At 35.5% G+C, this 25,099-nt stretch overlaps 1 protein-coding gene across 1 annotated transcript in view; it reads right to left on the bottom strand.

The window, feature by feature from the left end:
• GABRG1 (gamma-aminobutyric acid type A receptor gamma1 subunit) overlaps nucleotides 1–25,099 on the bottom strand; it is a 50,194-nt gene that overhangs the window by 7,889 nt on the left and 17,206 nt on the right. Inside the window, exons 2-5 of the mRNA XM_010710219.2 lie at nucleotides 24,924–25,072; nucleotides 15,631–15,698; nucleotides 2,812–3,032; nucleotides 554–636 (exon numbers count right to left, since the gene is read on the bottom strand). Of these exons, the coding sequence (XP_010708521.1) occupies nucleotides 554–636; nucleotides 2,812–3,032; nucleotides 15,631–15,698; nucleotides 24,924–25,072 (521 nt within the window). The remainder of the gene's footprint in view (nucleotides 1–553; nucleotides 637–2,811; nucleotides 3,033–15,630; nucleotides 15,699–24,923; nucleotides 25,073–25,099) is intronic.

Raw genomic sequence — 25,099 nt, 5'->3', positions numbered from 1 at the left:
GTTGGTTTGGGATTCTTTTGCTAGCAAAAGCACAATACTCTTAGGAACAGTATTTTATTTTTAATATATTAAAAAAAATAAGCCTGAAAGTTATGTTTCTTGCTTGCAAAAATACATCCCACTGAAAGGAGAAGGCATGTTCATACTGAGCATTTACAAGATCAAGCTGAAGAAGGCAGATCTTAATTTTCCTCATAGTATAACACATGGAACCAATTCAAAGCTGGCAAGTCTGACAGGCATAAAAAATAAAGTTCTTCCAAGGCAATAGATTCCTAAGATTCCTATTAACTGGAATGAGTGTTGCATCACGCCCCTTAGCAATACAATGGTTTTTAAAGTTGCAACTAAATGAAATGCATGTAATTCAACTCATTCATTATTGCATTTAATTATGCAATAAATAACGCAATAAATCAAAGCAAAATATAAATAGATCTTTTCCTTCACTTCAAGGCTTCAAAAAGTAATTACTTGCTCTCTTGTTGCTGTATTTTAAGGAAATTTAAAGCCTGGTTGTAAAGAGAAAAAAAAAACAAAGCATTGTACTTACAGCTTGAAAATTCCAGTGGACAGGAGTGCTCATCCATAGGAAAGTTATGAAGCTGAAGATAACACTCAGCATTAATTGTCAGTCTAATTAGAAAATAAGAACAAAATAAAGATTATATTCATGCATCTAGACACTTCAGACTAGATAATAAACACATGCACAGAAATCAGTTTTGCCAATTAATGGATGTTATGCATATCCAATTGTGTATCAGCAAAGGGTATCCAACGTCATCTCCACAGAACAAAATTATCAAATGCAACCTGATGACTTGTGTCATTTCAATTGCCATATCAAGTCATTTAAAAAAATGCTAATTGATTGGTAATCTCTTAATTTTCTACCAGAAAAAGTAAAAGGGAAAGGTTAAAGGCAGGACAAGGAGGGAAGACAAACACAGCAATAAAATTAAGTTTTTTAAAGAATGTTTTGCAAAGTCTCATGGCATTTGACATCCTTATATCTGATGGCTATATACGAACTTATATAAATATATATGCATCCATATATATACATAAATGGTAACATGAGGCCTGCTCTATATTTGTGTAAGAAGAAAAACAATGAAGAACAATCTTGACATTTCTGCTCATTCAATGTCTAATATCAAACAGATCTTTCAAGTAGATAGCATATATTTTAGAAAAAGTCTAGAACTAGTCTAGCATTTAAATAACAGAAAAAATCAGTTGTATCTTTTGAAAATACTATCACAGACTTCCAAAGTGTTTCTAAACAAGGTGGATTTTAAAGAAAACTGTAGTTCTCGCCATACATTGGGAAAGAAAAAAGCCCCAAGTCCAAGCAAGACACTTGCATCCTTCTGGGAGTGCCCTTCAAATTTTCCAAATTTCCAAATTTCCCAATATATGCACATATTGTCTTAGTTTTCCATTTTCAATCTTTGGATGGTCAAACTCTTAAAGAAAAAGAAAACAAAGCCTAGCTTTTATTATAGGCGGTGCAACCAGATTTGGAATCTCTGATGAGTGCAATAGAAAAATCAAGGTCTAACCTCACAATAGACTCAGCGGGCCTACTGAGCGTACTGAACCTACTGAGCAGCTGAACATAAAAGAATCATCATGTCTTCTCCCTCAAGTAACAATGGGGAAAGAGTGGTAGTACATAGGAACCAAAGAACTTGGAGCACTGTCAAATCCAGTTATTTTTCTTCAGTCACCAACATATGAACTCAGTGTTATTCCAATATGAACTCTGAATGTTATTCCACCTTAGGCTGAATTCAGATCATATCTTCATCTACACAGATGTTTGCATGTTGCAGTGCCAGGTGAATATCCAGTTTTGCTGTTTCATTTCCAGCTCACTGCAATTCAAAGCTGAAACTTCAGCACAATAATTCTTAGTTATTCTGTTGAGAGAGCATCACACTGCTCATACAGTGCTACTAGTCTGTAGATGAAAGCAGTGTAAGTAACTAAATGTAAGTAACTAAAAAGTTGCTACTGTTTGATTTTTTAAAAAGGTCAGATATATGTCATCTTTTGCACATGCTACTTGTCTATCAGCTTCTAATTTATTTCAAGATTTCTTAGATGTGCTTAATAAGAAAAACTGAAAGATTATCCTAAAATGCTTTCTGTAGACTACAGCTATTCAAGAACTGTTTGTTAAGTGACTCAGAGATCAGTGCAGATAGCCTAGATGGTATATTTAAAATTAACCCAAGCATCCGTCATTTGCCAAGCAGAATTACTACCAACATGTTTGCTCAAGCCTAATTTGGAGGAACAGATTTGTAGATTTTAATAACTTGTAAGAGTAAACATGGAAAGTAGTATATGCAGAACTTGGACCTTAGCTTTAATCAAGCTCTTTTATTATTTTTATTGCTTGAAGTATTCCTCTTTTACTTACAGAATATAATTTGGTGAAAATTAGACAATTAACTGCTTAAAATAGAAAGTCTTTGAAACAATTTATGACTCGGGTTTGTGACATCTTAGTTACAGAATACAACTCCGTTGGTATTTTTTTCCTTAAACCTTGTTTATGCCTAAAAAGGGATTAAAATTTGCTACTGTATTTAATCAGTATTCTGGGCAATATATTTCAATATTTCAATAATATTTATTTAATACTTTTCATTATCAAATCATTTTTTTCCATCTTAGCAAACTCTCTGCAAACTCCTGTGGTCAACAACAAAGGAAATTTCAGATACTCGATTCATATTTATTTTTGTATTCACACATACCACTTCTATCTTTTCTACTTAGTTAATAAGGACCCACCTTAGAGTGTATAATACTCTTCCATCACTCCAGATTCGAAGTAAGCGATTTGGAGTTGTAATCCAGTGGGCATCAGATTTCCTTGAGTTCCGGAAGAAAGTGTCTGGAATCCAAATTTTTCCAACCATATTGCTATTAAGCATAAGGACTTTCATTGAGCTGTTAAATTTCAGACGACTGTCATACCAAGTCTGGGCAAATATAATATCTATGGTGTATTCCTAAAAACAGAGAAGCAATATCTATGTACACATTTACCAAAGCCTGCAAGCCAGAAATTTTCAACTCAGGTATAAATCAAAGGCTATCTCTTCTATTCTCTTTATTATTATTTATATTGCACTCAGCAGCCTGTAGTAGACTAAGGAAAGGCACATATAGCCTTCTGCCTCTATCTCCACTCTCCTGAGACATGCTGTTTAGCCGAAGAGGAGGCCTGATAGGATCTTGTTGTAACTTTGCAGTCCTCACACAATCACACTGGGGGAAATAGACGCAGATTTAACAACCTTCGTTCTTCTAGGCTAGGCCAAGTTTCTAGAGACATAGATTTATCATCTCTTCAAAAGCAAATAAAATTCATTTCTTATATTTTCCCCCTTGAATTTCACAACATGCATCTGTAGATCCTTCAAGAAAGCTATAATCATCTTCAACATTGCCCATCTGTATTTTGACAAAAATGAAACACACCCACTGACTAAATTTCAGACTTTGAAAAATTCATGTATATGCAAGAAGTAAATATCACTGCTTGCAGAAATAACTTGACCATCAACCTCACATATTCACCGGAAAGTACACAAAAGTATACACAGTCAGAAGGGAAATTTCCCTAATGCAATTTCACTTCACTTATTAGAGGCTGAGGAAAATTATTTTCTGATACAAAGTCAGTATATTCCTCAGTATATTTCATGGTCAAAATAGTGGCAAATCAAAGATTTTAATGAGACCGTTAAAGACAAAGGAGTTAAACACTGAAAAACAATATTTCATCTCATCTGCAAAGAATCCAACATTTGTTGCTCAGTATAGGAGCAAAATAAGGGAGCAAAGCAGCAAACTAAACTCTGTAGCATTTGTCTCAGCTCCGGATCATGACTGATGTTAAGAGAAACAGCCACTCTGTATGGTGGCAGATCTCTCCTACATGGCTATCACATGAAACCTCCTATGAGCAACTCAGTATCTTCTCTGAGAACTCAGTCCACAGGGAAAAAAAAAAAATCACTGAAGGCCAGACTTACACACCTTGCATTGGTTGCTCCCTGTCACCTGTGAGGGGAGAAGAGAGAGGGAGACAGTGCTGGTGTGAGCCAAAGGATGCATTACTAGTTAATTTGGACAATAAAAATGCACACTGCAGATAGCCAATTCTGACTTTTAATGCAATTAATGTAGATGCAATGAAATTAGAATGCAATTAAAGTAAAAGGGTTTGCTGATTGGATTAGTGTTTATTGCTCATTTTATTTTTAAATAGCCACAGTATGCAGCTATATGAGTTATAGGTACCTCTCTCATTTCTGCAAATATTAGCAGCTATCTCCCAGGAAATTTGTGAAATTTCCATCCTTCAGAAGTGCAAAGGCAGATATACCAGGACTGCTTAAATCTCTCTCCATTTTCTCACTTATCTGGGTGTGAAAAGAAAAGATATGGAATATAATAGATATGCAAGAGTAAGGCTTGCCTCTGCTCTCTCTTTCACACAAACTATCATAACTCAATGACTTGCAAAGAAAATATAGTGGGTGTATCAGGCAAACAGCAGTAAGACAAGGGAACAAAAGGACTAATCAAAAATGCATCCTGGAGATAACTTCATTCTAAAACTTTGCTTACTCCTTGACAGACTTTGTCATCAAGAGAAGTTTCTGCGGGTCAAAACAAGTCCTTGATTATTTTATTTGCATAAAAATATCTTCAAGACACCAGTGAAAACCCAGAGCATGTTTATCCTCAACATCTTCCTTTCTGTATTCATCTGCAGGTTACAACTGGAAAGGAAATTTGCCTTAGTCTTTTGTAAATGAATACACAAGACAGTGTGCTAAAGAAGTAATTTAATAGACTTAAATGAAGCAACATGAACAAAGATTTACTTGTTGCCTTAACAATAAGAAAATAGGAGAGAAAATCAGTGAGTGATATCAACAGAAACAACCAAATGTATGATAAGAGCAGGCTGTCTGAAGGTGCTACTCTAGGCAGCAAATTCACAGTGGCACTGCATTGTCTGAGAAAAAGAAATATATCAAAGTGTCATTACAGTCAAATACACCCAGGGCAAGAAAACTCAGGCTACCACAGAATACCAACAACCCTATCAAATAAAGATAAAAAAGGAAGAAGAGCTTGATGATTTTGAATGAGCAAAGCAAAGGAACAGCCCCAGTAGACCCAAATGCTTGGATTCTCTTACCTTTCAGTATTAAATGTGCAAGCTGTTATCAGAACCATGTATTAAAAGTTGTTTAAATAACATTTTAAAGGAAAAAAAAAAACACAAAGAAAACAGGAAATGTTAAAATCCTTCATTAACCATTTTTCTATGCTCCAAAAAATAATCTGATACATAATAATTCGATATCATAATATTAATAACTAGTCTTTTCCTATGCTGAATGCATAACAATAGGTCCAATTGCTAGCCTTGTATCAACAGAGATACGACTCTGGAATGGTCTTCCATTTCTAAGTTGAAAAAAGCACGTAGACCCTCTTCCCTCAGAGTTCACCCAGTAAAAGGCATAATCCTACTCATTCATCCCACCTGAAAGACTCAAAACTTCTGGCTCTCTGATTTCACTCAAGAGCAATTATTCTACTTCTAATATCTACATTACTGGACATAACTATCTACTTTTTCAGCATACCTACTTGTCCTATGCCTTGCTGAGACTTTGCTGTCTTTGAGGATCCCTAGTACATCCTTTAGTCAGCATATATCCTTTGCCTAACTATCTCACACTCTTGGCTCATTTCATCTATACTATCATTCACTCAAGTGAACTTGAGCATAAACATCAAGCATATGCATGTTGTTATCACATGTAGACATTCAAGACATGAGGATGGGACTCAGATTCCTTTCTCAACAAAAGTTCCTTCACAAAGAGGAACAGGTGTTATGGGTCCAAACAGACCTTGTACAGCATCCAAGCACTGGTACACATTACAGGATGATCGGGAAAATGAGGCTTAAGTAAGTCGTAAGTCTGTCAGCATGCAGCCATGGCAGTGTAGATACCTGAGAGCAAAAATCTGAAAAGGGAATAATTAAGAAAGCTGTATGCTTTTTGAAGATCAAGTTTTGAAATGGACCTGAAGCTTTAAGGTTTAATGGATTTATACAATAAATTCCCTTAAATCTGCAGCTCCTAAAAAACAATTCATATTTTCTAATAAAAAGGGAAAATCTGGACTCTGAAAATTTGTTCAAAATGTGGTAGAAAAATGACTACACTAAGGAAGTATTTTGTCTCCAAAACTAGATGAACAAAAGCATTATCTTTGTTTACACACCATATTAACAAGAACAACAGCACATCAGAAAATACAATTTTCTTCTGTCTTTCTGAGCAACTGTTTTGCTTTTCTCATTTTCTTAGAAAAAGTTAAATTTAACACTTATCACTACTTTTATTAGTCTTATAAAGCTCACCATTCAATCGCATTCCGTAACCATAAAAATTGGTTTACTAATCTCTCTTTCAAATGAAACTAATCATAAAACATCCATGCAGAATAAAATGAAATCAATCTATGGGTGCATTAGTCACAGCCAGAGCAAAATGTGTGCTTATTCATATTCAGCCTCACAGGGTTCAATAAACATTGCACATGTTAGCTCATATTTGGCATCTGATTAGATCACCGAACTCTTTTGCACAGCTGGCATAAAGAGCCCACCTGCCTAATTATTTCCAGATAACTGCAATCCTCCTTCATCTCTGTCCTCTCTAAAAGTTAATAACAAACTCCAAAGGCTGAGAACGCAGTGACTAATCAGAGAATGACATTAAGGGGACAGGCAGTGAACAGTCAGTGAATATTGACAAGCAGGTGTATAGTCTCAGAGAGAAAGAATTAATAAGGAAAAGCAATTATATCAAATAGAGCAGGAACAGTTACTGTATGAAATACACCAAATTCTCAACTTTAGTTTCTCAAAAGGATGAGTACAGTTCAGTAACAGTCAAATATTAGATAGGCCACTAGATTTTTTGTTTTATTGGAAAGCTGTGAAAGGAAGGGAGGCAGATATCATTCTATGAGGTTACATCTCAGTGCACCTACAACACTCCAGTTCCAACATAAAATCAAAAGGACGGAAAAATTGCACAAAGTAGAAAACCATTTTTTTTGGATATTTGTTTAGCATTCCCACAGCTGATTTGATATTTCACAGCAAAACCGTGGAGAAGGAGTAGGTTAGTTGCTGCCTGGTTCTTTTTAACTGCAGTACATTTGTACAACAGGAAAAAGTGACCCAGTTTTCTCAGGCTAAACACAAATGCAATGAGTTTCTCCAACACCAAAATCAGAGTTGAAATACTACCCAGCTACAGTTCTATGATATAGATCATTACCAGTGAATTGCAGAGGTTAAAAAAAAACAAAACAAAACAACAAAAACATCCTCTTCTTCCTCCTTCTTTGGCCAGAAACCTACGGTTGCTTCTCCATAAGAGCCGATCCACACCTTAAGTTTCCTGGAATGCAACAGACTAATTCAGAAATTTGTTTCACAGGGAGGCCCTGAATTCATTTCAATTACAAATTGTGCAGTGACTTTATCTTATTCAGTTACACAAGATCTATAATATTTTCCCCATCCTTCTTCATTCTATTCAATCTTCTAATTTCTAAAACAGAAATGTAATGAGAGTAAGACAGAATTCTGCAGGAGGAAAAAAAGAAAAGAAAAAAGAAAAAAAAAAAAAAGAACTAAGAGCTAGAGAAAACATTATACAAACCATGTTTTTATATTAAGATATGCAATTTAATATCAAGGACTCAGATAAGTATGATGATTAAAAGGTTTAGACAGCAAAGACATTCATAAACAATCACTGTTATCCACATGCTCTCCCAAAAGAACAGAACCAAGTAAACTACCAAGCCAATTTATCTTCATCTTGCCAGAAAGCTGCCAACAGGCTCTCATAACCTTTACCTTCTCCCATATCCAAATATCTCTGGACACCAATGTAGTGCTTTTAAGTACTTTACTAAAATACTTAGCTATCTTTGATATGTGGCTTCTTTTAACAAAAACTTAAAAATGTTTGTTTTACTTCATGGGTTACTTTAAAAGTTCTTAATTTTTTTTTAATTATTATTATTATTATTATTTTTGAGCCTCATTAGGCTCAGCCAGGATTTCAGAACTTGATCCCCGTGGTTGAGACCAAAGTAAAATAAAATTTCTTGGTTTAGTAAACAATTTTAGTTTGTTCACTCGTGGACCCTACAGTGAGATCAAAAATATCTGATGAATCTCAATGATTCTGATAAGAACATCTGTATTAGATTAATAATCCTATAGTAGTGAAAGAAGTGGGGGTTGCCAGAAATATGGTGAATATAGCATCTGCTCCCAGAATCTTTTAAGCAGTCAGATTATTATAGTTGAGCAGAAAATCACACTGGAATATGCCATAAAAATATATACACAGGGTAAGCGGAAATACAACAAATCATATCCAGAGAAGGTGAGTACAGAGACCTACATAATCATAATACAGAAGAAATCCACTGTTCTTCACACCATAATTTAGCATCTGTGCTTATCCGGTCCTCATTCTGAATGTGAAGTGACAGATGCAAACCACAATATGAATAAAAGGCAAGATTTACTTAAATGCTTTGTAGATTAGAAACAATAATAAAAATCTTGCTAACTAGTAAAAAAATTAGCTAGATAAGTAAGTAAAGCACTTCAGTAAAATCTCTGCTGATAAGCTACGATTATGGCTATTTGAAGAGAGCATAAAAAGTGGAAGTAAATATTATATATACATTTGCACATTGAAAACAGTACAAAAAGGGATGCTTTTTCAGTTTTTCTTTTTTGCTTTTTCAATTGAAATTTGAACATTTCAGTCACTGCTATTCATAAAAAAATATTTAAGTACAGAAAGAACCGAAACTCAGAAATGAAAAATGAGACAAAAATACTACTTATATGTTGAAAACACAGCAGCGAATACTGACAAGGAGTAGGGCTTTGGCTTTGAGGCTGTCAAGAGTGATTTATCAACTCAATTAACTGTACTTTCTAAATTCTGGACCTACATCTACCTTCTTGTAACAAGAGAGACTCAAGCAGTCAAAATTAATCCCACACAAAATTTCTGCAACAAAGCTGAGCAGCACTCAAGCATACACGGTTTTCTACAATTTCATCTCACAAACAAGTTGCAAAGTCTGAAAAACAAGGTTTCACCATTCAGTACTGTAGAACCGCTTTAAAGCCAGATCAATTGCAGTTATTCAGTTAAAGTTTTTTGGTCTTTTGCTTCCCTGGTTTTCCTGCCATATCCCAAAATCCCAACATTGGTGATAAAACCAGGAGAGACAATTACCTGGGTTTGGTTCTCACCTGTAGTGAGTTCCTACGTGAAATAGCACTTCTAAACAGCTTTCTGGTTGCTGAAGCAGTCAGGAACCTTCAAATACCTATGTGCTACAATGAAGGTAGAAGAACATGGCAACTGCTAAGAACTTCGTCAAAGTGCCTCTTGAATTACTGGCCCCAGGGAAAAGTGCGTAATGCCTTGTGGGAATAAATCACTGCAAGAGACAATACTCTTCTTCAAGAGAATGAAATCTCACACAGCACTTACTGTATGCCACTGAATAACACATTCTAAAATAGTCCAACAAGAAGTGTTTTAGATGCAGATTTTCCATAGTGGTTGAAATAAGCAGGAATAACGTGACCAAATTTATAATTATACAACAGAATAAAAAAAAAAATTAAAACCAAGATCAGCAGGTAGCAAAGTTACACTCACTTAGCAGCAAAAGAGCATTGCATTTCCTAGCTGCTATTTTATCTACTCACTCACACATATATCAGCAAAGGAGCAGGACAATAACTTCTTCCAAAAATGGGTTTACTTCGTTGGTAAAAATCCTAGGGGTCTTGCTGTAGGAAAGGGCATCCAGACAGTTCCACCACTTGACAAACTGGACTTCCCAGAACATATGAACAGAAAAATCCTGGTCATGAGATTTGCTCATGAGATTGCTCAGCTTTTTACAGAGGGTAAGTTTTCATAGAGTCAGCCCAGATCCTGGCACCGGCCAAGGCAGTAGCTTTCCTCTAGAGTGCAGTAGAGAAGGAAGAAATAATATTCTATGTTGTAGGAGCCATTGCAAGGACTGTTTCTAGATGACGTTCAAGCAGTTCTAACAGTCAAAGCGCAACCTTTACCTTTCTTTCCAAAACTGCAAATCTAGGCCAATAGAATAAGTAAAAAATTTGAATACAGCCTCCCACATTTCCATATGGACAGAAGAATTAGGCATTAATAACAAAGAACAATCAAACAATGCTCTCCTAAGTATAAAAGGTACAAGACAAATAACTAAATGTGTCTTGTCTCAGCTACAGACACAAGAGACAACCACAACAGAAGCTGACAGGAAGGGTTTGGAGCGATATTAAGGTATCAGAAATAACAATAAACTGTACAACAGAGCAGTCAAGCAGTCTGTGCAGTTGAGGGGGGAAAGCAAGAGAAAAGTACTGACTGGTTTAGCTTTAGTTCCAGTTGATACCTTCCATCTTTTTAGTGAAGATCTGGAAAGACAATGAGGGCAAAAACTGCAGGAAATAGAGAACCTAATACCAGTAGGAACTGTTAGTAGCACAACAAAAGTTTAAATGTTCACATTTTGTAGCCTCCACAGAGAGAGAGAAAAGAAAGTTTAAGCAGGAACATGATGAGAAACAGTAAAAAAGCTTTACAGACATTTATAGAAAGTGTATTTGAAGTATAAGGGGCAGACTGGGAGAAAGCATATGGTATACCAAGTTGAAAAGTTGAAAGGATGTGAACAGAAACTGTTGAGATCTCAGGTAGGAATTGGCCTCTTAGGGGAGAAAAAAAAAAAAAAAGGCTGTGAATAGGCTTTGAAGTGTCTTGAAGGAAACAGTTTGTATGTGAGATCCAGTGTAAGAGAAGCCTGAGGAGGAACATGAGCAAGAGATGATTCAGTAGAAATAGAGGAAAATTTTCTCAATAGGACATCTATAAGTAATATAACTGGAGCAAGATGGCAATTGCAATAAAAAAATTTATCATCAGAATAATGCAAATGTGGACAAGAGATTCACTATGATAAATGGATTAAGAATAAATAAAAATAAAACCCCTGAAAGCTGCTTTACAGTCAGAATTTGCAAGACTGAGACCTTGCTCCAGGCTCTAGGATCCATCACGACATAGAAAAATATTAGATTTCAATGCCACACAGAATATCCACAGCAATGGAGAGTGAGGAAGGGTAAAAAAAGGAAGAGAGAGAGAGAGAGAGAGAGAAGATTTAAAGTCATGATTTAGCCACATTGAGGTATCTAAAGATCTGTTAACAGATGTGAAGTACATGAGGCAGTATTTCATATGGGACAGAATGAGGCACAAAGAGTTACAGACAACAGAAAGGCAGCTAAATTTGTATATGAAGCTATCAAGAAGTAGCTGACAGCAGAAAACTACCATGGAAGATACTCTGGTCAGAAATACTGAAGGAAGAGTTTTAAAAATTACATTCACATCTACAATGAAATAGATAAAGTACTGGAACCATAAGAAATCAAAGTGCTTGTTCCCAACACTCCGATCACAAAGAGAAAGGAAAATATTTCAAGCAACTTTTTCTTGCCCCAGCCATCTCAGCCATCTCAGCGCTTCTGCTATTTCCTTTAACAAATTAGCCTTATGCAAATACAGAACAGTGGCATCTGAAATCTCAAATACTTCACAGAGCGATTGCTCTGGATGTTTATCTGTGAGATCTGAGATTATCTAAAATGGATTTCAACCAGTGTATGCTGGTATACTCTAATGAAGTCAAGGGAGTTAATGTAGGTTTTCTCATAGTTTATAGTTAAACCATGTCTGCTGTGGCTTAAGTGATACAATGGATCTACACAAAAAGCTATCTGCTGAAAAACACAAAATTTGAGAATGACAACAGAACAAGAAGTCTGCAGCTCAGATTGAATTGCTCCTGAACAGCACACACAAATTAAGGCACATTTTACAGAAATGAGCACAGATTTTCTGATGCTTTGTGTGGGACCTTAACTACCTATTCTGACTTTGTATCTATGGAGAGTCAACAGGTAAACTGCAGTTGAAATACCAACAAGTACTGAATGCTGTCTAAAGCAAGGGTTGAAAAGATTGCTCTGCTTTGGTTTGCTTTCAGAAAAGATACTGCAATATTTCTCAGCCATACAAAGGCTGGCTTTTCTCTCATCCCTTGTCATTCCTTTCAAAATGATCAGAGAAATTGTGAGTGACATCGGAACTGTTGTGCTTTGCCAGTATGAGCAGGATATTTCTTGTACTTGGCTGATTCCCCTGAAACCAGATGGGATAAGCTTAGAGCTACCTTGCAACTGCAATAGGCAAGCTCACTGCCAGCAACAGCCAGACTAATCAACTTAAGCTCTTTTCTTTTTTACCATGAAAAGCAGAGAACACATACAAAATTTTATTTATGAATTATTACTCAAGTTCCTATAGCTGGCAAAATAAGTCATACTAATAGACATGTTTTTTAATACTTAAGTATATTTCATAATGAAGAAAAAGCAAAATTCAAAATTACTGAAGGAATATTTACTCAGCTGCTATAAAAAACACAGTCTCCAAACACTCATGTAGTTAATGGCTAAATCAAAGGCTTGCTGATACTTCTGTTCTGTTTTCCAAAGAACTGTTCCGGCCACATGAAAGAAAATGGAACCCATTCTCATAAAATTCACATACTGGACTCTCCAAAAATCTGCAGGGCTTGCATGCTGGACCCACACAGAGTTATACAATTTCATAAATTTTCAAAAGTGATAAAAAGCAGTCATGGTATTCCTCTGACTCATTAATCACAAAGCTCATAGAGACAATGATTCTCTTCTGAACATATTTCTCTTCTTTGAACATGAAAGGAATTCCAACCAGAACTGCCAGATCATGAAAGCTGAGGTGCTGGCATGGTTTTGCCACAGGCAGCAGCAGAGGACATCTGTAAATAAACTGGTGTATCAAAGCACAAAACACCAATGAACACAGAAGGACTGGGTGATGAACACAGGGCAGAGAAAGATCATGAGGTCCATAGGCAGCATGGATGGACATCATTTACACACAAGGGCCATATATCAGGCTGTACTACCTGCACCTCGAGAGTGGTTTTTGTTTTGTTTGGTTTTGTTGTTGTTGTTTGTTTCTTTTGTTGTTTGTTGGTGGTTCTTTTTTTTTTTTAATGTTAGTCCTAGCTTGAAAGAAAAAAGTAAGAGTACATTTGCATTAAGTGCTCAACAGAATGAGCTTCCACATAGAGAAAAAACCAGGCTCAAAATATTCATCATATGTCTAAATTCCATTAAGAAAATTCCAGACTACTGCAGAGCTTTTGGGGATCAAGACTTTGACCATAAAAATGCACTTAAATGGTAGTTTATATGACTGCTGCAGGATGCATGGTGCAGGATAGCTTTAAAAATAAATTCAAATATCTTTAGGCTTAATGAGTATTAGAAACCTAAATACTTCACTGATCTAGACACTTGTTAAGAATATTTACTCAGGCTGCAAATGCCTAGAGAGACCACACGCTGCAGGAAGACATCTTTTATGCATGCGGTGTCTATAGCATCTAGAATTTTATGTAGATCTTTGTTAAATTAAATAATGAAACCCAGACTCCAAGAAAATTTAAAAATAAATTCTAATGAATGTCATACATATACTTAAAATCTCTGTTTTATGAAAGTGAAAGAGTCTATTATATAGCAAGAGGAAAATAGAATGTATTAGAAAAAGTAAGTCAGTTTCCTCTCATAATGAGTACCTTTTAAATCTTTCATAGGAACTTATTCCCCTGATATCATGCTACAAACTTATATTTCAAAAAAAAACAAACCAAAACAAAAAAAAAACACACCCTCTCTATGTCGTGCCATTTTGTTTCTAAACTAAAAAGTTAAAGGTTATCATTTGATAGAGTGAATTAACATATCTGGGAAATAATTAATCCAAAGGGGAATCACAGATAAGGGTTTTCACATAAAGTAATAAAATGAGGGCTAAGGACAGCCATTGAAACTGAAGCAAATGTTGGAATATTGGGTAACAATCACAAACAATATTAACGCAAGGAAAGTGCCTCCTTAATGAAACAGCTTACATAAAGAGAGCTTACAAGGTCACATCTGTAATTATTTTTTGCTGAGAATGTTGTTTCCTAGATTAAAGACATTTTTGTGGGAAGCTTTAATAAATTTGCATATATATACATATATATATATTTAATGATTTTTTAGTGATATTAGATGCTTATACAATCCAGGTTCCTAGAGTCCAAGCTTAGAGAAAGCAATTGCTAGCTTATAAAGGAAACTTCTACTGTTTGCTATGTCTCTTTAGAAGTAGAAACCTGTCCACACATTTTGCTCCCACTATAACTTCCATCAGAGGGGATACAATGGGGAGAAGTAAAGAAAAGATGGAGTAGGAAAACAGATGAAGCCAGAGGATGCATTTTTAACACCTTTACCCCTACTAAGTACCATCAGTCTTTTTTATTTGATATCTCATCTCTGAAAGATGATATCCGCCACCTGAGCATGATGACACATGTGCAACTCACACATTTTTAATATACTTCTGGAAATAGCATCATTTTGCCAAATGCTCAGAAGTTCCCTCCACTGGCCTACTCTAGCATACTTGGACTGGAAGAAAAGGCTGAGCAATTCTTTAGGGAGGTAAAAATGAAAAAGACAGGATGGGGCTGAGCACAAACTCATCCAAGTGCCAGTCCCAGACACATTCCTTCTGCTTCTGAGCTACTTAGAGCCTCTGTACTGTCCAAGAGAAGTCATGCAGCCAGGCCTCTAACACGTCGAACTCTGACAGAAATGAAAAAAAATTCTAGGCGATTTCAGGAAAGGCCACAGACTCAATTTCTTCATAAGTGCTATTCACAGTTTGTATCAAACAATGAGATCTAGCCTCAGCAGATCTCCCCAGAAATTAGATGAATTGTACTGTTTAACTTTTGAAGAAATCAGCTACACATACACACTGACCCATAGTAGTAAATAATTCATGAAAGAAGGAATACAATTGAGTTTATTTCCATTTTTTTTTCTTCCCAGTGAAATAAATAAATAAATAAATGCACTGAAAATAGTTACATTCATAAATGTTGGGTCAAACATTATTTTTCCAAATCCCTAAGGAGCAACTCTGGGAAATACTGCATGCTGAACCAGAGGTAAACCAAGTATAGATAAATACAGGGAAAATGTTTAACATGTGCCAAAACAAGCTCCCAAAGAATGCCTTCTGTATGATCTCATTTTTAAAAACAAGTTTATTGAAATAACTAAAACAATTTCAAACAGCTATTCTAAATTTGATTTTGCAATAATCACAATTATATCAAACAGCATAAGAATACATACTAAGAAATAAAAAAGCTTATCTGAATGACATTAGAATTACTTCATGATGCTAGCCCACAGCATCTCTCTGATAATGTTTCCTGTCAATAATCTGAACTTACCATATTGATTGGGTCAACTGGGCCAATGCTGTTAACATAGACATCTGTTTCAATTACAGTAGTTCTCACTAAAAGAAAAAAAATCAGCAACCTTAATAATTATGTATTCAATTTATTCTCTACATTGATAATGTATTTTATTAAAGTAATAATAAATCTGATATTCTTTTATTAGATTCAGAAAGATTACATCTCTAGTTTGTGCATTCTGTGAAGAATAATATATGACATGGCTACTTTATTCCATATGGATTAAGCTAAATTGTCAAGATGAATTTTTTGTATCTTAAGGCACATTCCATCTATACTTTGTGAATAGGTATAAGATATATACATAAAGTATCAAAAGTAAAGGAAGTGGGGAGAAAAACAGATTATCCCAGCATAAAAAAGTAACACAAATAGAAAAAATGTTCAGAAAATGAGCATTTGTACAATAAAACCAGAAGGTCTGGGAGCAGATGTTTACCAGCTGCAAGAAATCAATATGCAGCATTTCCTACTGAAGATATCTAACAAAAATAAAATAACTTTTAATCACATATTTCTTCACACAATTACATTACACCTATGGATTGTCAATATACTTTCATCAATATATTGCTCCACAAAACTAACTGAAAGATCTCCAAGAAATTCCAGTAAAATTATTGCTTCTGAGCTGACAAAGTTAATTGTTTTAGAAATATATTTTTAATGCATTTACAGAAAGACACAAAGTCTAAGCAAATTTCCATTAAAGTCACATCTGATGTGTATGTCACTGATAATTTTGTTGTTATCTCCAGGATGCTTTGTAGAGGAAAAAAGATACAAATGGAAGAGGTCAGGATGTGGTATTGGAGAGGTCTGCATTTAAACAACACCAATTTACTAAGCACTTTTTTTCCAGCTTGTATGACAGATGGAATGGCAATGAATGAACACAAGAGGGTTAATTCTGAAGCTCTGCTGGTCTTTCTCCCATGATCTAGCACGTTAAAATGAAGTCCCTCTGTTCATTTGTAGACAGAAGGGGAGAAGGTACAAGAAAAATATACTTCTATTTTATAGAAGAGGGATTCTCCATCACCAGATTTGATTTCTTCACATGGCATGCCATACCAAGCCGTTTATAAGAGATATAAAATCTTAAGTAACACAGGATTTTTCAAACCTCAAAGACCTAGAACTCAAACACACAGAAAGAAATAGGGTATCATAACAACCCTGCCAGCTATGATAACAGGCAAGATACATTTCCTAATTATCCACAGATACTTTTCCCCTGCCAATCTCACTTGACAGGAAATTCTCCCTGATCCCAAATCCGATTACTGATTCCCTGATCTTGTGACTAAGACACACCAGTCAGGCTGCACAAAGGGTTTTCTGTACAACCACAGAATGCCGAGTCACTTGATCACTCTCCTGTCTCCAGTGTTCTCCACAGAAAGTTTAAATGGACTCTGGAAATCAATTTTGTTTCCTGAAGGAAAAAAAAATACTCCCTGAGCTGCAAATGGCTTCAATATCTGCAGGGCTCATAAAGGAAGTGGGAGAGCACAATAACTCATATGCTCAGACTGAGATATTAAAAAAAAAGTATGTGTATGTATTTGTACACATATGTATAATGTAACACATACTTTACACATGTAACATATACTTTACACATCTCACGAATACATATCCACTGCTTTGATTTTGCGAATTTATTTATCAACGTAACAGAAAAACTCTTCAATTTTGTCACTGCCAGACTAGAACACAAGGGGCTGGATCAAAGCAGATCTTTCCTCACCGCTCAAGCAATGATGAATCCAGTATTTCTCCCCCACATTTGTAGGAAATATCTAGTTCTCCTTAATGCTAGGAAACTGTGTTTTGTTTGGAGGTTCAGTTCTTTGACTAACTTTCAGCATTACTTAGCCACATACTAAACCTGTTCCTCAGACACAAGTACCTGTACAGAATGATTGAGGTCATCTCTCAGACTTGGATATGATGAGCAGCTCATATCACAAATTGAAAATGCAACTCATGGTTTATCTATTCAGCTTTACTCATCTTGAAATTTCACAGAATCACAGGGTTGGAAGCGACCTCAAGGATCATGAATCTCCAACCCCCCTGCCACAGGCAGGGCCACCAACCTCCACATTTAATACTAGACCAGCCTGCCCAGGGCCCCATTCAATCTGGCCTTGAACACCTCCAGGAATAGGGCATCCACAACCTCTCTAGGCAGCCTGTTCCAGCACCTCACCACTCTCTCTGTAAAGAATTTCCCCCTGACATCCAACCTAAACCTCCCCTCCCTCAACTTAAAATCATTCCCCCTTGTCCTGCAGTTTTCAACTCTTTCAAAGAGTTGATTCCCCTCCTCTTTGTAGGCTCCCTTTAGGTATTGAAATGCTGCAATGAGGTCATCCCACAGCTTTCTTTTCTCCAGGCTGAACAAGCCCAGCTCCCTCAGCCTGTCTTCGTAGGGGAGATGCTCCAGTCCCCTGATCATCTTCTCTGATCATTTGGACACCAGAACTGGCATTCTTTCTAAACAGTACTATCAGTGCCTCGTGAACACTTCTAGTTTTCTACTTAAAAGGTCTCTTTTCAAAAGAGACTTACCTCAGAATAGTCCTCTGGGAGATATCTACCTAAGAACTCACTACACAAAATGATTAAATTTTCTCCTAAATCACCACTTTTCTGTGAAGAACCTCTCACATTGAAATATAAGCCCCGGCCTTTCTTTCCACACTGTTATCTCACTTTTTTTTCCCCCTACAATTAGCCTTTGTCTGTAGCTCTGATTTTACTGAAGGAGGGGATTATTCTGCAGATGCAACTTCTCTCTTGACAACAGTCTTTGTGCCATCTGCCAAATTTACTACAAAAATTCATTGGTGAAATCATTCAAGATATCATTATTCTTGATTGAGTCATGCTTGTGAGACCCAACAATAGACAACGCTACCATTGATATTTCCTTATAATATGTCCTTATTAACAATTAAATTTTGAGATCAGTGAGCCAGTTTTTAATATGGGCTGTGTCAATTTTATGAAATTTCAGCGTGCAGGAAGCAGTACTTGATCTGCCCCAAAGGCTCTCTTATAATGTGTCATCGAGTTCAATTTGCCTTTTCTATACTGCTCTGAGTAAGATTATTAGAACTATCAAGAGCCAGTGAAGGGTCTGAAAATCCATCTCTGTTGAAATTATTTTAATTGACCCAAATGATACAGAGCGACAGATTCAGAGCAATAAGATTGGAAGGGGCTGTTTTGTTTCCTTAGTTCTGTGCAGAACTGATCCCAGTCCTTCTGTGAATTAGAAGAATTCATTCTACTTGTGTTTGTGAGCTAGAAGTAATATGAACCTGTGAAAATGATAAAAGCTGGAAGAAAACACAATCTTGATACTAATTTGACCTCCAAATAATTACTGTGGCTCATCTGCTTTCCACAAAGAGCTAACAGCAATAGATGTTTGGAAAGATATTTCTCCTTATTTTATTTAGGAAATGTAGTAACAGTTTTGAAAAAAAACTATGAGTAAGAAGAAGGCTATTTTACAAACCCTGAGTGCAAAGCGGTACAGTAGACCCTATAACTTTCTAAAGAAGAGGAGAAAATGATAGCCCACTTTAAATATTTGCACAGAAAGAGGTAAGAGTAAAGCAAGAAGGTGAGAGAACAGTAGTTCCCCCTGCATATTAGATAGGTTGAGTGAAGAGCATCACTCAGCTGTCCCCAAGAGAGAGTTCATCAACTCCCAAAGTAGCTGATGCATGCAAGGAACTCATACACTATGTCTGATATGAATACACTCATACTTCTGATTTCCCATTTTGTCACATTTTCTTCACTGGAATCATAGAATCATTTCAGCTGGAAGGGACCTTTAAAAGTCACCTAGTCCAATTCCTCTGAAAGGAACATGGACACATACAGCTAGGTCAGACTGCTAATAGCCCAGTCCAGTCTGACATCCATAGAATGTCTCCAGGAACAGAGCATCCACCACCTCTCTGGACAACATGTTCCAGTACTTCACTACCTTTACTGTAAAAAGCTTCTTCCTTATATCCAACCTAAATCTTCCCTTTTCTAGTTTGAAATCACATCCCCTTGTCCTATCACCACAGACTCTGCTAAAGAGTCTATCCCTTTCTTATAGCCTCCCTCTAGATACTGAAAGGTAAGTATTACAGGTCTCCCTGAAACCTTCTCTCTCCAGGCTGATCAGTTTTCTGAGTCTGTCCACACAGGGGAGACGTTCCTTCTCTTGGATCATTTCTGTGGCCCTCCTTTGGATACACTCCAATAAGTCTGTGTTTCTCCTGTACTGAGGACTCTATATCTGGACACAGATATGACTCCAGCTGAAGACTCACTGGTGCAGAGCAGAGGGGCAGGATTACCTCCCTCACCCTGCTGATGTACTTTTTTTGCTGACCTTTTTTTGATTTTTTTGATGCAACCCAGGATACTGAGGACAAATTACTGGCTCACGTCCAGCCTACCATGCCATCCACTCCGGGTCCTTTTTTGCAGGGCTTTGCTCAATCCTTTTGTGCTCCAGCTTGTATTGATAGAGAAAAGGTCTCTTCTTTAGGAAATTTAACTAGTATTTGATTGGTTTTGAGTATCATTTAACACAAGCATGTAGCTAAGGACAGTCTTAATCTCTGGAAAGAAGTGACTCTTATGCTTGAAGTTTAAGAGTGAGAATAAATCTCCCCACAAGCAAGACATGGAAAGAAGTGTTTCTTGGAAGACATGACCACTGCTTCCTTAGCAAACAATGATGCTGAAATCCCTAGGCATATTCTGAACACCAATTTGGGGTCAAAATCTGTATTTTGGAAAATTTTAATTACGGATTAGAAAAATCACACTGATACATATCCACCTCAATCCCTGACAAATAATTTTAGCAATTGCTCTTCCTATTGAAAATGCCTCTTTTTTAGCCTATATATAAGCAGGTCCAATTTTCAGCCACTGATATTTGAAATCTCTCTGCTTGCTATGTGGAAGACCTCTCTTTATCCTGACAAAAACTATAGTCTTGATTTTTTAAAAGCACAGAATATTGCCCTTTTTATTGCTGATATTTTCTCCATTTTCATTAATCTAGTCCTTAACATTACCTGATAGCACATTAGTGAATCTAAATTCACTAATTTTTCTCATTTTATTTATCAAAAACATGCATTTTAGAATGAAAGTCTAACACCTATCTTTATTTATCACGATTTTTTAATTTAAACAAATTTAATTAATTTCACCCGAGCTTTTTTTTTTGTGAGCAAGCTTTCTGTAACTCCTCAATAATTGCTTAAAGTAATCAGTGATAAAGCAGCTATTCAGCAAATAAATTAGGTGATGACCACATTCAAGAATAGCAGGGTCTTCAATGCTTCAATACTACTTCAATAGTATTTAATATAACAATAAAATTCTGACAATAATTTATCTAAGAGTATTATTTATACAACTATCTGTATTAAAACTCAGCTTCAAATGTCTACAGCAGGCTTCCAGCTCTATCTCTAAAGAATTTTTTCAAAGTGGTTTTAATGAAAGTAGAACCCTGTTCTTCACTCTTAGTCTTATACCTTTTTTGATTTAAAAAGAAGCCCATCTCTAGGCCACCATTTTTTTTCCCCCATCATTTACTATGCAGGGCACACAACAAGTACTTTTAAAATTCACTGCAGATGCTCTTCTATGCTTCTTTTATTTATATTTCCTTCAATTCAATTTCCTTCATGTAAAATATTGAAAAAATATTGTAAAATATTGTAAAATATTGTACTCTTATGAGAGTACATCCCTAGTTTTACCTGCTGTTTTTGTGCTTAAATGAGTTTATTATTTTCCTACTTACATCGTTATTTTGTTTATGCTATACTAAAAGCACCAGTTCAAGACAATATCCCCTAATATCTTTTCAGAATTTGCACTTCTATCAGTCACTTGAAAGTTCACTTTTTGTTCTTGCAGTTTTTAATACCTCTGAGTACATAACTTTTCACATTACTGCACTGAGATGCAATTATTTGTCCATCTCTTGCTAACAGAACAATTACAACTATTCAGATTTCACTAGGTATGATTTTCTCTTATGCTTATGAGCTATCATCCTCATCATTCTTAAAAATTGCATCAATAATTTCTTTCTTCAAGTTAATGATTGAAAATGCTACATTAGAGAATTAATGTGATTACTCCTATTTCTAACTGAACTTTCAGACTATCAGTTGTGTTTCACTCATGTAATACATGACATTGGACATGAGACATAGCTGGAAAAAGTATAAATTGATAGACTAACATTAATATGCTAGTATCCCTAAGTTGTGAGAGATAAGTGAGCAGAGAGAGTTCTTTCTCTTAAAAAGAGAGTTTAAAACTGCTGACTTGATCGAGGACTGAAGCTAAAACAATGTGGTTATAAGTTATATACATATGTATATATATTCTTACCTTACAGTAAGTATAATATTGTTTTGTTAATATATCAACACATCAAAGTTGTATCAGTAATTAAAAGGATTTATACTACAGATCAGAAACTCCAGGTGGTAACTGCCACTATTTCATACTGAGCAGAATGTACTTTAATAATAGTATCTTTGTGCTCCATACATATAAAATATGTTGCATATAGTGAGTTGAAGTCTAATAAGTGTAATAAACATAGGAAAGAGTAGCAATTAACAAATCAATACAACTCACGGATATTAGTATCCATATAGTATATTAGAGCCACACAAAATGACACAGTGTGGTTTTCTGAAATTTCAGTATTGCAAAGGATTTTTTAATTTTCATTTGGCTCTCCTTTATCACGTCACTCTGCGTATTCAACAATGAAACCCCTTTTCCTACTCTGACATGCTGTGTCAACATGAAGAGGAAAATTAAATTTGACTCTGTTATTCAAACCCAAAAAGCCTGGGCTCAAAAATATACAAAACTCTTGCTATTTTAACTGAGCTTTGTAATTCAGTAATAACATTGCATGGGAAATTATTACCTTGAAAGATAATTATAATTCCAGTCAATAACCTCGTTGTAGAAGTACTGGCATGCTCCGAAGATGTGTAATCTGACACTAGATTTTATCCACATAATTTACACAGAATAAGATGAATGTGCCACAGCATGATTTTATTTTTCTATGTTAAATATCTGCTGTTAAATATCTCAAACAGCTGGACAGAATGTGATACCTGTATTTAAAGCTGTCATTTCATCTCATTGTTGCCAAAACTCCACAACTTTCTCTCTATACAAAAAGAGAGCCAGACTTCACATTTGCTCTCCTGGCAACAAAATGTCTCCTGTTCTCATTACTCTAGCCTTTTAGTGTTTGGACAGAGGCAGGTCCCGAATAGAAAAGGTCAAAAACTTAGCATCAGGAAAGTGAAGAAGAAAAAGTAAGGGAGCATATATGTGAGAGCAGCTAGAAGCTAGAAAGTGCTTTCTTTCAGAAACAATAATTCTACCAATAATTGAAATCCAGAAAGCTGTACATTGAAGTACTCAAAAAGAGACTTAAGTTTTTGCTCAACCAAGACTCAGTGCATAATCAACAAAGCAAAGGTAAGGATAACATCAAAAATTTTTTGTGTCCCTCTAAATCCATTGGACATCTAAGAATGAACTCCTCTTCCTTTATTGTCCCTTTTTTTATTTCAAAGTTTTAAGGGGAGAGAAAAGTATTCACATTACTTTCATTCCTGCATACCAGCTAATTATTAGAAGGAATCCTAGTGGAGAATATTTATTCCCTCATAATTCTTTTGTTGTCCACTGCATCATACAATCTGAAAGAAAAAAAAGTGATACTATACATATTTTATAAGTTGATAAATTAAGAAAAAATATGCTGGAAGATGTTTTTTATTGTCTGTTCACAGTAATTATCTTAAATGGAGGTGAAGGAAAAGACAAGGGAGGGCCTTTTTGTAACAGCTGGTTGCAACAGGGCAAGGGGAAATGGCTTTAAACTGGAAGAGGGTAGATTTAGCCTAGATATTAGGAAGCAGTTATTTACTGTGAGGATAATGAGGCACTGTAAAATGTTGCCCAGAGAGAATATGGATGCCCCTTCCCTGTAGGCATTCATGGTCAGGCTGGATGGGACTTTGAGCAACATGGTCTAGAGGGAAGCGTCTTGTCTGTAGCAGGGGGTTTGGAACTAGGTGAACTTAAAGGTCCCCTCCAACCCAAACTGTTCTATGATTCTGTGATTATCTTCATGAGATTCCATATTGTGACAGGAAAAGAAAAATTTCCGTTCAGTATCTTCAGGGTAATAGTCAACAATAAAATAGAACAAAGAAACTTAGGGAGGGAAAGAATTTTTCAGAAGCTTTCAAAAGAAAATACTTAATCTGAGATTGCATCTCTTTGTTCTCCTACCTAAATGAAAAAGGTTAAGATTGCTCTACTGTTTATTGTATAAGCAGCTTATAGATTTATACTGCATTCCTTTCATAGGGAACACCAGGCATTAAGCAAATAATTTTGTCTTCCACCTCTCTTTGTGGCTCAGAAAACAAACTTGAGGAAAACATTTTTCTTAGTTTGATCCAGCAAGCACATGGTAGATGACAGCTGGTGACGTTTTCATGTATTCCAGGATTTCAACATGAATACTTTCAAATATTAACAGTTGTATTTAAATTGACGTTTTGATTCATGAAAGACAAAATTAATTTACTACTAGCTGCAAAGTTTAAACTACAGTAATGCAGTCTTCCATCCTATAATTCTCTAGAAAGGCTACTGCTCTAAACTGACTTTGTAAACTTTTTAAGTTTTTCAAAATTTGAGCTAAGGAAAAATGAGTGCTGAATTGAGTTATATCTCTATAAAATATACACATAGTGCATTTTCTAAAGAGAGAGAGAAAATGTCTAGGAATAATACTTTAAACTCCTGCAGACTCAATTTTTTTTCCAAAATTGAGATAATTCATATATACACTAATATTTGTCAGAAGATCTTAGAGTAACAAGACAATACATAACTATCTTTTAATGATGTATTACATACATTGCTCATTTTCCTCTCAAAAAAATACATAAGGAAATGATTATAAATATAGCACAAAAATTCTGCTTATGGACAGATCATGATTTTTACAAGTTTTAGAAAAACACTGCATTTTATTGATGTTATACTTAGATTACTATTTTAATTTAAAAAAATTAATTTGTCATCGCTGGCAAAACATAAGTGAACTTTGCTTCACATCTTCTACTTAGTGAATTATTTAAAGTGCTTACCCCCAATATCTGGCCGAAGCTTATTGTCATATCCTTGAAGTAAGGAGTCCAGTATATGAGTCACATCCCCGCCATGAATCTTTGGTGCTAGGACCCATGTTTTATTCACGGTTAAGTCTTCGTCATCTTCATCTTCTGCTTTATCAGCTCTAACAGTGATTGAATTGAAGAGGAAA

This window comes from Meleagris gallopavo, chromosome 4 (genome assembly GCF_000146605.3).
Source record: "Meleagris gallopavo isolate NT-WF06-2002-E0010 breed Aviagen turkey brand Nicholas breeding stock chromosome 4, Turkey_5.1, whole genome shotgun sequence".
In the NCBI taxonomy this organism is placed as follows: domain Eukaryota; kingdom Metazoa; phylum Chordata; class Aves; order Galliformes; family Phasianidae; genus Meleagris; species Meleagris gallopavo.
Note: the sequence above shows the minus strand (reverse complement) of the source record. Positions and strands in the feature narration are given on the sequence as shown.